At 35.8% G+C, this 15,504-nt stretch overlaps 2 protein-coding genes across 4 annotated transcripts; one reads left to right on the plus strand and one right to left on the minus strand.

Moving 5' to 3' along the window:
* Positions 1–2,559: 2,559 nt before the first annotated feature.
* LOC107785785 (oxygen-evolving enhancer protein 2-1, chloroplastic) lies at positions 2,560–4,614 on the plus strand. Its single transcript, NM_001325408.1, is given in 4 exon segments — positions 2,560–2,852; positions 3,376–3,608; positions 3,714–3,764; positions 4,251–4,614. Coding segments are annotated over 4 exon segments (807 nt in total). The 5' UTR covers positions 2,560–2,590; the 3' UTR covers positions 4,512–4,614.
* A 420-nt stretch (positions 4,615–5,034) lies between these two features.
* Positions 5,035–14,504, minus strand: LOC107785784 (WD repeat-containing protein 26 homolog). Of its 3 annotated transcripts, none has more exons than XM_016607155.2 (5): positions 14,160–14,504; positions 11,392–12,287; positions 9,749–9,850; positions 6,155–6,784; positions 5,035–5,417 (listed from the first exon to the last, which is right to left on the minus strand). In XM_016607155.2, the coding sequence occupies exons 2-5, from the start codon at positions 12,187–12,189 to the stop codon at positions 5,202–5,204; spliced, it is 1,746 nt and encodes a 581-aa protein (XP_016462641.1). In that variant the 5' UTR covers positions 12,190–12,287; positions 14,160–14,504; the 3' UTR covers positions 5,035–5,201. The 3 variants fall into 3 exon arrangements, with proteins under 3 accessions (XP_016462641.1, XP_075094650.1, XP_075094646.1); XM_075238549.1 differs by having other exon boundaries at positions 11,392–12,174; positions 14,160–14,499; XM_075238545.1 differs by having other exon boundaries at positions 11,392–12,265; positions 14,160–14,499.
* Between the last annotated feature and the right edge of the window lie 1,000 nt (positions 14,505–15,504).

Consider the following 15,504-nt stretch of genomic DNA (forward strand, 5'->3'; position numbering starts at 1 on the left):
AATATGAGATAAGTCATAGCATTATACTAAAATATTCAATAACAAAGATAAAATAATAAAATTACATAAAACAAATATTACTAATTAATAAGTCATAATGAAAATTAACGTAATCTAAAAATACTATATAGGTCATGCTAAAATAAGTATAGCTAATAAGTACTAATATTAGTTACATAACTAAGCACTAAAGAAAAATATAAACTAAGTTATGCATTTTCATTATAAACCAATGTAAAACTAAAATAATTATCCAACACTATCGTCATTCCTCGTATTGAATTGAATTTGTTTTGTTAGCATTAGTATTGATTTGAACTTTGTTTGAGTTACTACATTTATGTGCTATAAAATTTATTTACCATTCTTGATTTATGTGCTATAAAATTTATTTACCATTCAAGAATGTTAAGTCTAAACTTGAAATAATTTGTTAAAAGATAAAACTGTGAAAAAGTTTAAGAAATATTTATAAATTACATTACAATAAATATTTATATGTATAAAATATTTTTAAAAATTATATAAATATACTATCGGGTTGATTTAGTATCGGTTTGACTTTTTTTAGTTAAAACCAAACCAAACCAATTATGGTCGGGTTTTATTTTTCAGTACCAAACCACATCGGATTTTTTTTTCCGGTATGACTCGGATTATCGGTTTGGTGCGATTTATCGGTTTTCTTTGTACACCCCTAGATAACACCTTGTTTTAATTTAATCTTGTCATTGCTTGTATAATAGTAGTCTTGGGGGCACCTTTTTTTTTCCTGTCATTATATCTAGTAAAAGGGCAGCCAAGTGCGCCGTGACTCTTTAGATGATATCGAAGCGGAGTCCTCGGGGCGACTTTCTTGATCGCCTCATTCTTCAACCATGGGTTAAGATGTGGCTAAAGTCTCTCCGATGGTAGCTCTGTCGGGTCATTTGATCTTCTCAGTTCCACTCGGGCATACTCTTTCATAGGCTCGATTAGAAAAAAGGACCTTATATGTATCTGTCTCACTTACTCGAACTAGCCACCCCTTGGGAACCGTCTCCCCTTTTACCCTGCAATGAAGGGCCGATGGCTTAGCCTTGCCTTTAGAAAGAAGAAATAGAAAAAAATTACCCCCGACAGTGATGGATATGGATGACGAAAGCCTCCCAGCGAAAGCCGAAGCACAGGTTTGCAGACCTCTTTGAATCCCAAGAAGGGGATTTACGGTCAACGCTATCTCACTCAAAGTGCATTCAGCTCGGCTAGTGGACTTTTGTGTTCGAACCTCGAATCTGGACCTGTTCGACAAGACCAGATCCATCAACTGTGCTCGTAGGTTGACTCACATATGCATCCCGACTAAGGTCTCACAAACTTCCACTTTCTTTATGCATCTAACCGCTTTACTAATGTGAATAGGTTATACAGAATGGTAGGTTTGCATATCTTAAATTATGCTTTTCACAAGTTTGGTACGCTAGAGGGTGACGAAGGAACACGAGTTTTATTGGATCTAAGCCCGCATTCTTCCTAGCAACCGAGTCTCAGCCCGAAGAGCACTTCCCTGGCGGAGAGTTTGAACGAACGGAACTCCAGCGCACTGATTGAGCTAGCTACAGATCATGAACTCTTTCAGACCCTTAGTTTCACTTGGTTGGGGTGGAGTTTCAGCCTTCCTTCCACCGAATATAAAACATCTTAGAGTTTCCTAACCTGTTGACATCGCTTTCTCTCAGCCACTAGTGGCTTATATAGTGGTCAGCATTCCTACGTGCTCCTCCTTGCCCCCCTACTTAAGAATCTAAAGGTCACCTTTGGATGTTGTCGTGACGCTTATTTTCGAATAGCGAGAAAGTGAAATAATGGGGAATATAATGGAGCGGACCCTCATAGAAAATTGCCTATGAGATCGCATTTCATCGGTTTTTTAAGATTGGATAGTATTCCGTATCCATATAGGGTCCGGAGAAAGACGTACTCCAAGGATTGCGTTCACAGCTTGAACCTGTGACCTATCGGTCACACGGAAATAATTTTATCATTTTAAACTTGTACACTACACTATGTTGTGTTTGTATTACCCCTATTATATTGGGAAAATAACACTGTATAACTGCTCTCAAAATAATAGTCAAAAAAATGTATATATTTTTTTGTATATATATACATTATGTATGTTATATATAAATTTTATACACTTTTTCGGCTACGAAATGTAAATAATACTTCGGAACACTAAAGAAAAAAAAATGTTCGAGTCAGTGTCCTAGTCCTATAAACATACAAAGGCTGCACTTCTACAATATATCTTGTACACTATATATGCTGAAAGGAAGTGTGGTTGGAAACAGCCTTGGTCCAAACTAAGCCCCACAACTTTATGACATGGAGATTGCAGTGGAAACTAGAACAAACAATAATATTTTGAAAGTCCATTTGGCACCAATCAAAGACTCAAGAACCTTATCCCACATCATAAATCTAATCTTCCCAATATCCATTTCCCACACATTCATAAACTAAAGCCAATTTCCCTTCACACATAGATCACAAACATTAAGAGGAAACCAAGCCAAAAAACAAAGAAAAGAAAGGATAATTGTAAGCAATGGCTTCAACACAATGTTTCTTGCACCAGCATGCACTCTCTAGCTCAGCAGCTAGAACAACATCCTCAGTGTCATCACAGAGGTACGTTTCATCCCTTAAGCCTAACCAATTGGTTTGCCGTGCCCAAAAACAGTCCTCACCTCAAGAAGATGATGGCAACAGCGTCGTCGTCTCTCGACGATTGGCTCTCACTGTCCTTATTGGTGCTGCGGCCATTGGTTCCAAGGTTTCCCCTGCAGATGCTGCTTATGGAGAAGCTGGTATGTCAAGTTCAATTTTGACATACTGTCTCAAATAATTTTTATACTATCAGATCATTTAAAAGATAATTACAGGTAACTGTTAATAATACGGCGAATGAGTCACTAGGAAAGTAGAGCATATGTACAACACGTTATAACAAGTTAAATCAGTGATAGTGTAAAAATTCATTCTTTATAGTGTTAGTTATATAAACTAAATCCTTTTGAACACATTTATTGATCAGACGCACCTATATAAAACTTCCACGGAATAACATAAAGGGCAGCCCGATGCACTAAACTCCCGCTATGCATGGGGTCCGGTGAAGGGTCGGACAACAAAGGTCTAGTATATGCAGCCTTACCCTGCGTTACTGCAAGAGGCTTTTTCCAGGACTCAAACCCGTGACCTCCTGATCACATGGCAGCAACTTTACCAGTTATACCAAGGCTCCCCTTCTTCCATGGAATAACATGATGATGCTTAAAACGATTATTGAATGGAATTTAATGATGGTTTTTGTGATACATATATATACAGCAAATGTTTTTGGTAAGCCAAAGGAAAACACTGATTTCTTGGCATACAACGGAGATGGATTCAAGTTGCAAGTCCCAGCTAAATGGAACCCCAGCAAAGAAGTTGAGTTCCCTGGTCAAGTTCTCAGATATGAAGACAACTTTGATTCCACCAGCAATCTCATTGTCACTGTCACTCCAACTGATAAGAAATCCATCACTGACTACGGCTCCCCCGAAGAGTTCCTCACTCAAGTAATTACATCTCTCTCTCTCTCTCTCTCTAAAAGCATGCATTTTATAGACTGAAAATTGCACAAAGTGATGAGTTTTGACCTTGTTCTTTTTTTGTCTGAGCAGGTGGACTTTTTGCTAGGAAAGCAAGCTTACTTTGGTAAAACTGATTCAGAGGTAAGTAGTCATAACTACAATAAATGATTGTGAAAAGGATTTGTTGTTCTGGTTATTTGTAGAGTGGGAGTATTTACACATGGAACAAATGAAGTAAGTCCTAGAAATAAATGCCCTACAATTTCTTTCGTACCGGTGGTGTCAAGTCTAACTTGCGCGCACATGCACCTAGACTATTCCACTTAGAGGCGGAGCTAGGATTTGAAGTTATTACGTTGGGGATTTTAGCTAATTTAATAATTTGTATATATTCAACGGATTTCTCATAAACAAATATAGGGTTCGGACCAAAGCTACTAGGTTCGGTCAAACCCATAGCCAAAAGGCTCACTTCGCCCCTGATTCCCCTAGTGTATCAACTATTTTCCACCAGCAGAAATACCGGATAACTATGCCCATCTAGATGGTGTTTGCAAAAGCACCATCTAGACTATTGTATGCAAGAATTATGATAGAAAAATGAAGAGTGGGAATTTGTTGCTGCAGGGTGGATTTGAATCTGGTGCAGTGGCAACTGCAAACCTATTGGAGACATCAAGCTCAACTGTAGGAGGAAAAGAGTACTACATCTTGTCAGTATTAACAAGAACTGCAGATGGAGATGAAGGTGGTAAGCACCAATTGATCTCAGCTACAGTAAATGGTGGCAAACTTTACATTTGCAAAGCACAAGCTGGTGACAAGAGATGGTTTAAGGGTGCTAGGAAGTTTGTGGAGAATGCTGCCACTTCTTTCAGTGTTGCTTAATTAAGAATGAAAAAAAAGTAAAACCATTAGTATTAAGTTTGTATGTACTTAGTTCTCCCCCCTCTTAAAAAGAAATATGGTGCTGAGATGAGTTGCTTAATTGGACTTCCTTTTTTCTCTTTTCAAGCCACCCTAAAATAGTTTGTAGAGATGTTTGAAGTATTGTTGGAGAAAGCTAATGTTAATAATTTTAATATTTTCTTTGCATATATTAGACACCCTTTTAGACATGTTTAAAGCACTGTTTTATTTCCTTTTCTCTTCTTTTTGTGTCATTCTGAGGACCTAAACTCACTTCTCATATGCAAATTTTGAGTTACTAAACCATAGGCAAGTTTTATAACTATGTATCGATAACATTGCCCGTGAATAACAGTTAAACCCCCTCTTAAATTCCCCTTCTTTTCACTATTTTTTTGGAGATAAAAGCAAATGACAATGCATCCAATCTATTCAAACCATTGACTACTTCCCCAGCTTAAATTCAGTAAGAGACACAAAGCAATCACTGAGAACTGAGATATGGAGTAAGTACATGAATTATTGATGGACTGAATGCAAATTTCACATTCTTGTTTGTCATAAATGTTTGCTTTGACATGAACGTAAAGAATATACAGAGAAAGCAGTGAATAGGGATAAGAGATCAATCTTGTAAACATTATACACTGCCCTTTTGCATCTCAGACTTCAACTTCGCCCATTGCAGCAGTTCACACCATTAGTAACAGTGCCATGTTGCTTCATGTTTACTCGATTCAAGCCCCATATACGGATACTACGATCATCACTTGCTGATGCCAGCATATGAGGATTTGCTGGGTTCCAGCTAACACAATTCACCGTCCCAGAATGTCCCGCCAATGTCCCAACAAGTTCACCTGAGCCTCTATGCCATATATAAACCTGAAAGTATTGTATAGACCAAGATCAAAATCTCTCTCATACAAGACTAACACTAAGTTTATGGTATAGACTAAGATCAAAGTCTCTCTAGAGAATACAAGGTCAGAATCCAACTCTCTACAGATAATAAAGATAACGTGTGCAAGGATATATAAATGGTCTGAAAATCTCTGAAAGACTGGAGAATTTTGCAATAACAAGACACTCAATGACATGGAAATAACTCAAATAAGAGAGCATTGGAAATCCATGATTATTGAGAGCAGTGGTTATTACAAAGGCAGGATGATATGTGTCCAAATAGTAAAATACGCTTTATTCATGGTAGAAGAAACTCAAAAAGAAAATTAAGCAGATTGCCAGAGGCAATTTTGAAATACTCAAACAACAGAAACAGAATTAACTCTTTAGGGCATCATTTACAAGAATCCTAGAAAATGCAAAAGAAATAATGATGTTGCTTGCATATATGAAGCATAAACATGAAATGATTATTTCTAAAAAAACATAACTTGTTCACAGGACTTCTTTATGCAGGAAAACAGTGTATTTAATGAGTAAATGAAAGATGATTTTATGGTCAAAAGACAGACCGTCTGCAATATGCAAACCTGATTTGAGGAATAGAATTCTCAATTTAATCATGTGCTAAACTGCTAATATGCATACTTTAAAAAAAAAAAAGTTCTGCAACATAAAAATGCATTGTGCTTCTCGATCAATAAGAGAAGAAGTACCTGTGAATCTTCGCTTCCACTGGCAACGAAAGCTTGATCTAGTCCTCCAAAGCAAGACCTCACAACGAAACGAGAACGTTTATGGCCCTTATATTTGGCTATGAGTTTTACAGTTCCCTGTATATCCCAAAGATGAATTTCTTGGTTCCAAAGACTAACCAATACATACTTATTGTCCATGGACAATACAAACGAGGTTATTGCTTGATCCTCTTGAATTACTTTCTCTGTTCTTGATTCCCATTCAAATAATACTATCGTATTTTCTTTACAAACAGAGACAACATGCTTCCCATCACTTGTTATTCCCAAGTCCGATATTCTTATAGTCCTGTTGCCTTTCCAACATTCCAGCTCTTTCCCTTCCAAATCCCACATGCTAATGCTTTTGTCAGTTACACCACAGAATATCCTCTTGCCATCAGGAGCCCATCCGCATGAGATCAAACCAAGTCCATTTTTCTCATAAATGCGTATACATTCACCGGACTCGACATCCCACTGTCTGACAACTTCTTCTACACCACAAGTGAGAAGCTGATGGTCGTCAGGACTCCATGATATATAGGAGACAGGTTTTTGATGACCAGAAAATAGGTGCTTTAAGAAGACACATCCATCCAATTTGACCTATAAAGAGCAGAAAATTAAGGCATGAAGTTAAATGCTATCAACTGTCTGATTAGTTCAAATCTTCATGATCAACAGCACTCTTTTCTTTCATACCCAGCACTCCCTCCCACATAAAGACCATTTTTTTTCTATTTAACCTTTAAACACCAACTTTTTCTATTTAACTTTTACCAAAATGAAATGCACCTGATAATAGCATCTTAAAGTTTGGAGGAGAAAGAACCTTGCATATCACAGCTCTCAAAAATATAATCAAGCATCAAAAAGAAGAGGACATGAACCCAATATGTTCAATATTAATCCTGTTGATAAGCAAACAGAAGCGGTACAAGTACCACCTATTATTTCAGGAATAAATACAACATAAAACTCTGATTTCCAACTTACAAAGCTAGCTGAATAAAGCACATCATCACCTCTAGGACACTCTTAACATTTCTTTTCTAGACAGTTTGTTCAAAATCCCTTCTTATAGTAAAGTAATATTGACCTTCAACTTTCATTTTTTCTATAGTACATGGAACTCTTACATGTGTTTATTTCTCTTGAAACCTAAAAAGGAAGGTTATCATGATATGAAACAACTATTCCCTCCGGTCTCATTTTATATCAGGGTATTTGATTGGGCACAGGGTTTAAAGATGTTATTTTGACTTGTATAATACATTAGTGACTTTGGAAGAGTATTAAAGTAGTATCAAAAAGACAACAAACAGCACATCAAAGTTAAAGTGTGAATACTTTAATGAATTTAAATTTTTAAAAGTTGTTTAAAATAGAATGATGGAACGTGTAAATGGGAAGAGTGTCATGTAATTTGGAACAGAAGGAGTACTTATAATGGAACTAAAGCCAAATTATATCTTAAGGTTGATGTTGTATTCAACTGATATTCATAGACATGCACATCAACATTTGACATAGACATGCACATCAACGTTTAGCATGCCATTCATAACTATTTGGCAACATCACCTTTATAATAACTTTGTTCTTAACAATGGAATAATAATGAATAACTAATTATTGCAGGCAGAAAAATCTATTTAGCTTCCTTGCTAAATTTTGGACTGAAATATCTGATACAATAATTTTCTAACGTGAACCATGAAACGGTTAACGGACAATCTAATAGGCTAAAAATTTAATTAGATTACATAGAGCCCAAGCTCCATGAAACTAACACCTCAGACTATATACAAAATCAGCTTGCAACTGATTTTTGTATTTTTTAAAAAAAAAATATTTTGGACAAGTAAAAGAGATATTAAGAAAATAAATTTCGGACAACTAACACCTCAACCTGTATAGGCTTCACCGTTAGTTGCAGACTTTTGGTCTTAAACAAGCCATGACATTCTTCTTTTTACAGACTAAAAAGAGAGAGAGTGTCACATAAAATGGAACACGGGGAGTAATACATTAATTCACAACCTTTTACTTTATAAAAAACCCCAAGGGCCAAGATAGGTCACCATTTTAATCAAAATGAATTGACTTTTGGTTGTATTACATTATGTTTGTTTGAGGACCCATATGTGGCACACCATGAAACTCTGAAGCAGTGGCGGACCCAGAATTTTATACAAGCGGGTTCGGTCAAAGAGCATAGTAGCCACTTGTATAAGCGGCACCGGTAAATAGAATTTGCTCACTACTTAGTTTTATTCATCATGTGACCTCGAAATAAAGTCATTGACGCTATTTTATAATCAAAGGTGGGAATTTAAAAAACAAAATTGACATTTTATCCATATATATATATAAACAAATTTTACTTCAACAAATTTGTAAATTTATTAATTTTAACAAAAAAAATTTAACCAACTTAAAAATCTTATAACTCTAAGAAATTTAACATAATAAGTATTTACAAACAAAAAAAAAGTAAAAAGGGGAGTTATGAACTAAACTAATTGATATAAACTTTTAAAGTAAAAGAGTAAACACCAAACTAAAATTTTCAGTATAACACAAATTAACAATTCCAACATATATAAACCAAAAAAAAGGGCAGCCCGGTGCACTAAGCTCCCGCTATGCGCGGGGTCCGAGGAAGGGCCGGACCACAAGAGTCTATTGTACGCAGCCTTACCCTGCATTTCTGCAAGAGGCTGTTTCCACGGCTCGAACATAAACCAAACTACATAAAATTAAAAAATTACAAATAATCTCAACAAGGCACTCTCATTAATTTTAGCAGAAACTATGTAAGAGAGAACCAAAATTCACTTAATGGAAAGGTTTATTTATTTTTTTTGAAGTAAAATAGAGTTTAATAAGAATAGCTAAAATAATTACGTATATAACTGGAACATAAAATGCAATGTGGAAAAAATATAAGTTCGACACTTCAGCAGAGGTTCGAAATTCTGACCTCTGCCCAGTGGCGGAGCCACATTCAACCGAGGGGTGTCAATCGACACTCCTTCGCCGGAAAATTAAACTGTATTGCTAGATAAATTTTTTACTTTATGTATATTTACTATACATTGACTCCCCTTAATTTTACGGTGTATTTAAATTCTTATATTTTGATACCACTTAGTGAAAATCATGGCTCCGCCACTGCCTCTGCCCACATTATGAACCCTCTTTGCCACTGCTCTGCAACTTCCATTTGTGTCAAGTGGGTTCATGTCTTATAATATTGGAGTATCTTCTTTCATGATTTTCTGATGAAGTTCGCAAGTGAAAATAATAAATTTTTCGACGAAGCGGGTTCAACTAAACCCCCTTGCTATAAGGTGGGTCCGCCCCTGCTCTGAAGCATACAAGAATGGCATCTTTTTCCTGATATTAATTCTTTAAAGCAGAAGTAAAGGACAATACGAAAGAAACTGCGACATAAGATGCAAAAAATGGAGGAAAAAATAAATTTTCAACAAAAAGCAAAGTGACAATTGATCTAAGTTGAAAAAACAACAATTGTTACGACAATTCAAGAGGATTTAAACATACCTCCCATATAATGACCGAACAATCAGCAGATGACGAGGCTAAGTAATTTCCATTATGGGAAAACTGCAAGAACCAGACTTCATCACTGTGTTCTTGTAATATCTGGTGCAGTAGAAGCAACGAAGAAACAATTAGAGCTTAAGGTGACTAACAAATTTTATCTTCAAAAATCAAACTCCAGTACCACCGATCGTTCTAAAATGACTTATAACACAAAAACAGCCAGTTGTCGCATGTAAAGCTGGTAAAAATATCAAGTGGAAAGCCAGTGAAGCTCAAAATTATCAAGCACATTTACATTTCCTAGGCACCATCCCACCCCCCCAAACCCCCCCCCCCCCCCCCCCCACAACAAAAGCACATACTTTCTGCTTTCACGTAAATCACAGTGGATCCAACCACATCTTCTGGTTAAACACCCCAACTAGGTCAACTAGCAAATGGTATAAACGACATGAACAACACTAGCTACGCCTTCATCCGAAAAAAAGCCAAAAACTAGAGAATAAAAAGCACATACTTGTTTACACGTTGAACATACAGCGACAAAGGAAAGGGAGCTAAATTTCATGATTTAAAAGTTTGGCAACTATCCATCAAATGATTCATATCATTGTGACAAAAGCCTCATAAAATGGTGGAAACAAGCTCATTAAAGACCTGGAAAGCACAAAGCTCCCAGAAACCAATAGTGCTTACCATTAACTCCAGCATCACGCAAAGACAGAACACCGAAGAAAGAAAACTGCATTTATTGCTAAGCTCGCTATGATAGGACTGAACTATTCATATTAATTTGCTGAACAAACAGGGGCACAAATGAATATGCTTTAGTTAGAGTTTCATGGTAGATAACTACTGAAAAGGAGCCGATATTTTGGAGATCAGCTGCACTGAAAACTGGAGTCAGATCACTGTTCTTCATTTGTTATTTGGTGAATGAAGGATTACATTAGCTTCGAGATAGTTGTAAACGTACTTTAGTGTATAGAACTACAGATACACTGAAGCAGTTTGTATGGTTTCTTTTTGTGGGTGGATACTAACTTGTTACATCATTAATAGAAGTTCTTTTTTGAAGGGGAGCGTAACGGTAAGAGTTGTTGCCATGCGAGCAGAAGTTCACTGGTTCAAGGCTTCAAGCCGTGAAAACAACATCTTGCAGAAATCAAGATAAGGTTGCACGGGGCTGACTTTTATCCGAAAAAGATAGAAGACTTATATTATTTTAAAACTTGATGTAACAATTTAATTTCTCTCCACCATGTCTCACAACAATTTAACAATCTAAGACATCCCATCCATTCTTATTAAAACAAGCCTTTTGAAAGAGCATATGCAAAAATGGCAAAACCTTCAACCCCAAAAAAGTTAAATGAAGCAAACATGAATTCAATGAATGCTTTTCAACAGAACACCATCATATGTTATTCAAACAGTGACATAAAATAGCAGTAGCAAGGCTTTTAACCACAATGTCAATGTTCAGAATGCAAAGGAATAAACTTGATTAACACTTGCCAACATATTCATTAACCACCCTTTATTGACTCAGATAAAGATAGGACAAATTATTGCGTGATCGCCAGATGCATTGAACGCGTCTTACAATCAGTGGAACCCGAATATTAATGTGATCTAACCTGTACTGTTTGAGATGGAATATGATCTCCTCCGCACTTGTGATCAGTGAGCAGTGACATTTCACCTACCACATAATTGTGAAATCTACAAGCATCTAGTTGCAAGTCAAGAGCCTGTTGAACAAGATGTACCAATCTCTTTTCTGGAATCATAACTGTTGGGGGAAGCAATCTTTGCAATTCCTCTAATAGCTTTGTACGTGACTTTACTCTCACTATACCTTGACCTGATACCCCAGAAAGAACCTGCTGAGAAGGTGATATAATGAAGGAGGAAAGCTGATGGACCCTATTATTTTCTATGGAAAGAGGTGAAATCTCGGTCCTCAGTGTCTTCAAGGCATCCAAGACTTTTTCTTTGTCCAGCAGTTCAAAAAACTTCTGCTCCAATATCACAAAAGATGCTAACTTTACAATTTTTTCATCCACCAGACCAATTCTGTTCAATGTGGTTAAACTTTCATCCCATTTACCATCACGAATTTGCTGCATAAACAAATTAATGCCAGAAGAGTGCAAGGGTATCCCTGACTCTTCCTCAAGATGGGCCCCAGCCTTATTATAACCAAGAGAATATAATGCCTCAGTTATGATCCGAACAAATTCAACTTTCTTGACAACCCCTTTTGTACCGACAACCTCATCATCCCCTTGAAGATCCAGGGGCCGAGCCATCGAGTCACCCAATGAACAACTTGCACGATCTCTAACAAATGTCCCGTCCGAAATATCTACCAACTGTCCGGAGGATACTTTCACACGTTTTAATGGTGGTTCCTCATCCTCCGCACCGCCCATGAAACAAACACCTCAGCCCATATATAAAAAACAGGGGGAAGAAAAAACTGAAAAGTTGAAATTGTAGGCCTAAATCCTTCAATTAACAAAAGAGACTCCTATGTAACACCAGAAAAGGAAATAACACAAAATTAATTAAATAGAAACAGAAAAAAGGGAGCAACTTTGAATGATCGAAGATTACAAAAAGAAAACGATAGTAATGAGACAGCAAGCAGAAGTGCAAAACACAGAGGTGAAAGAAAAACACTGCAATTAAAGAGTATAGGCTAATGTTTTTACAAGTATGTAACCATTTTATTGATGAAGATTGCCCAGCATTAAGCAAAAGCATCGGTTGATATCTATATCACACAAACGTGCCCAATAAGTTATATGAAGGAAAATTGTTTGGAGAGATTCTCAACGAACAGTGCTGCCAGTTTCAAACAGTCAAGAGCTCTTAACCATCCACTACCAACACCTTAAACAGACAACTTAGAATTAAAGGAATTACAAGATAAATGCCATCACAAGTGCAACTAGTAATATTGGACATGATGCCAGATACCAGTAATTGCTTCTGCCTTTTTTTTTTTTTCTTTCCTGCTTAACTTGAAAACTCAAAAAACAGATGGCTCCGCTGGTACTAGAGATTTTGATCCATATACAAGGTACAGTGCATAAAATTTTCTTTTTAAGAACAATTCGAGAGAGAGGAGGGAGGGCCAGCCTGAAATAAGAACTTAACAAACATACGGCCTAAAATAGACATCCAGAAAGGACTACTAATTATCCAACCACTGAACAACCTGCCAGAGTATTGCTCCCAGGAAGTCCACATTAACATAAACAAAGCATTTGCTACCATTTTATTTGCATAACCTACTCAATCTTCTGAATACCAGCCTCTAGATCAAACAGATACCAAAATATGAAAACTGATGCAACACCAGAAGTAGATTACAGAAAGTACAGATGTTTTTACCAGTGTGCATGGTAACACACAAGTCCTCCATTAATCAACACTCAAGCTAGGTAGTTACTGTAAAATGAATAAATAAATTCGCCTCTGGATGTTTGACCTTTGATGTTCGAATTCAATAGAAAAGAAAATACATCCTACATATGTTACAACTACTGACTTGATAACTCTATCCAGAATAGCTTAGCCACTAACTGGAAAAGTCTAGTCCTCCTAATCATATGCAAGGATGACTTGAAACCATAAATTGGCCACAATAGAGCTGGAGTTATCAACACAATCTCTCACTCATTCAGTGCAAATATTTGCAAGAGCCTACACAAAGTAATCGTTCTCTCAAAACGACAAACAAGGTCTACCCTATTTCCCTACAAGATTCTTTGACCTGTTATATCAGATCTTGCCAACAAAGTTAATTCCTCTCCTAAGCAAGATACGAGTGCGCCCACCTAACCCCTCAAACCTGTTTCGATCAAGAGTGATAGCAACGCATACACATATATGCACAAGGTAGTAATGAATCTTAAGCCTTTTAAACCTAGTTTCTATGATCAACAATGAACTAATTATGGACAATTGAACTCCAATATGCAATTGCATTTACAGTACATCTAAACCAGTCAACTCCATCAACAGCACAAACTCCGCATCTTGATGAAAAGATTCAATGGGAATTAAAATTTATCCAATAAAAAACAAAGAGTTAGTGCATTACAACACCACAAAAACAACAATGGCACTACTTTATAGATAAATGTCCTAATCAAGCAAAGCAGATTCTATCTTGCAAAAGTTAATTCAGCTCAAAATACATCTGAAGTCTAACTTAACTTGTGCAAATCATAATCATTTTTAGTAAAAATAAGCATACTACAAATAATCACCCAAAAACCAACTCGGAAAAATCAGATTATAGATAATCCACTAACAAACAAAATGAAGAACGAAAACCAAAAAGCATTTCCGTACAAGAAAAGTAAAGTATACGCTAAGAAAGAAAGATTACCAGAAAATGAAAGAACAACGATTGGGGCAGAATCTGCAATACCAGAAAGGAATTTGAAAGATTCAGATCAAAATGGATACAGAAACTGATTGAAAAAAACAGTAATTGTATTCTTTAGGTGTCGGCAAGCTAAGAAAGACTAGTAGATTTAGGTGAGTAAAGAGCAGTTAATTGATAAAACAAGAGAGGAGACAATCTCAAGAAAGCTAAAGAAGGGTAAATGATTTGATTGTTGGGTTAGGAGTTAGGAATGTGGTAAGAGAGAGAGAGAATTGGGTATTTGTTAATGGAGTTTTAGGGGCAGATTGTATGAAAAGAGAAATGGAGAAAAGTGTAGTTCGGCACTTTATTTTATTTTTTACTTATATATATTATTAAGGATACCTTTGTACTTTGTAAGATATTATACTAATCTTTTTTGAGCGGCTGTCTATATAGTATTTTATCGTTACTTTCAATATAATGTTAATTAAATTTTATTATATCATATTATTAAATTCGTTATTAATAAAAAGTACCAACGACGAATTTAGTGTGGTGGCATAGTTAATTCACTTTTCTCTCTCATCTTGCCATTTCTTATTAAATAATCATATTTATCTTTCACCTTATTTTTTATATAATAATTTTACTATGTATGCTATTTTTCCTTAGTAATGTTGAAAGTTTATTCTTCATATTATTGGTGTGTGACATCATATAACAACGGCAAATAATATAATTATCCAAATGTTGTATTCATCAAATAATATAGTACAATACAGTATAATACAATACGATACATTATGAAATAACATGTAACAACAATCCAAACAAGCTATTTGGGAACCACCTCTCTCAATGTCTCTATGTTATAACAAGCTACTTATTATTTATTCTAAGTTATCAATCAATACTATTAAATAGAGTTACTTGCTATTAATTTTAAATGATATGGTTGCTTACGTGCATAAAATTTAAACTCATACAAACTCTCCTAATTGATGAATTCAAATTTAAAGAGGAGTTATATGTTATCATCTATTCTAACCACAAAAACATGTCTTCGTAGAACTTATAACGACGACAACAATAATATATTTGTAATTCCACAAGTAAGTTTGGAGAGGATAGTATGTATGTAGACCTTATTTTTATCCTGTAAAAATAGAGAGGTTGTTTCCGATAGAATCTCGGTTCAAAGAAAGCAACTTATAATCATGTGTCACCTACTAAAACAATAAGGGGTCGTTTGGTTGGGAAGCAAGTTATCACATGATTAATTATTCCGGAATTAGTTATTCTGGGATTAGTTAGCACACTCTCCCAGAGGGATTAAAAAAAAATACAATACGATTTTATCCCA

Source organism: Nicotiana tabacum, chromosome 2 (genome assembly GCF_000715075.1).
Source record: "Nicotiana tabacum cultivar K326 chromosome 2, ASM71507v2, whole genome shotgun sequence".
Classification (NCBI taxonomy): domain Eukaryota; kingdom Viridiplantae; phylum Streptophyta; class Magnoliopsida; order Solanales; family Solanaceae; genus Nicotiana; species Nicotiana tabacum.

Bases quoted from the DNA above. Each gene is read 5' to 3' on its own strand.
- LOC107785784 (XM_016607155.2), bottom strand. From the start codon at position 12,189: ATGGGCGGTGCGGAGGATGAGGAACCACCATTAAAACGTGTGAAAGTA. The intron at 9,851-11,391 runs GTTAGATCACAT...CTACTGCACCAG, and splicing joins TTCCATCTCAAACAGTACAG to ATATTACAAGAACACAGTGA. The intron at 5,418-6,154 runs GTACTTCTTCTC...CAATACTTTCAG, and splicing joins GTGGAAGCGAAGATTCACAG to GTTTATATATGGCATAGAGG.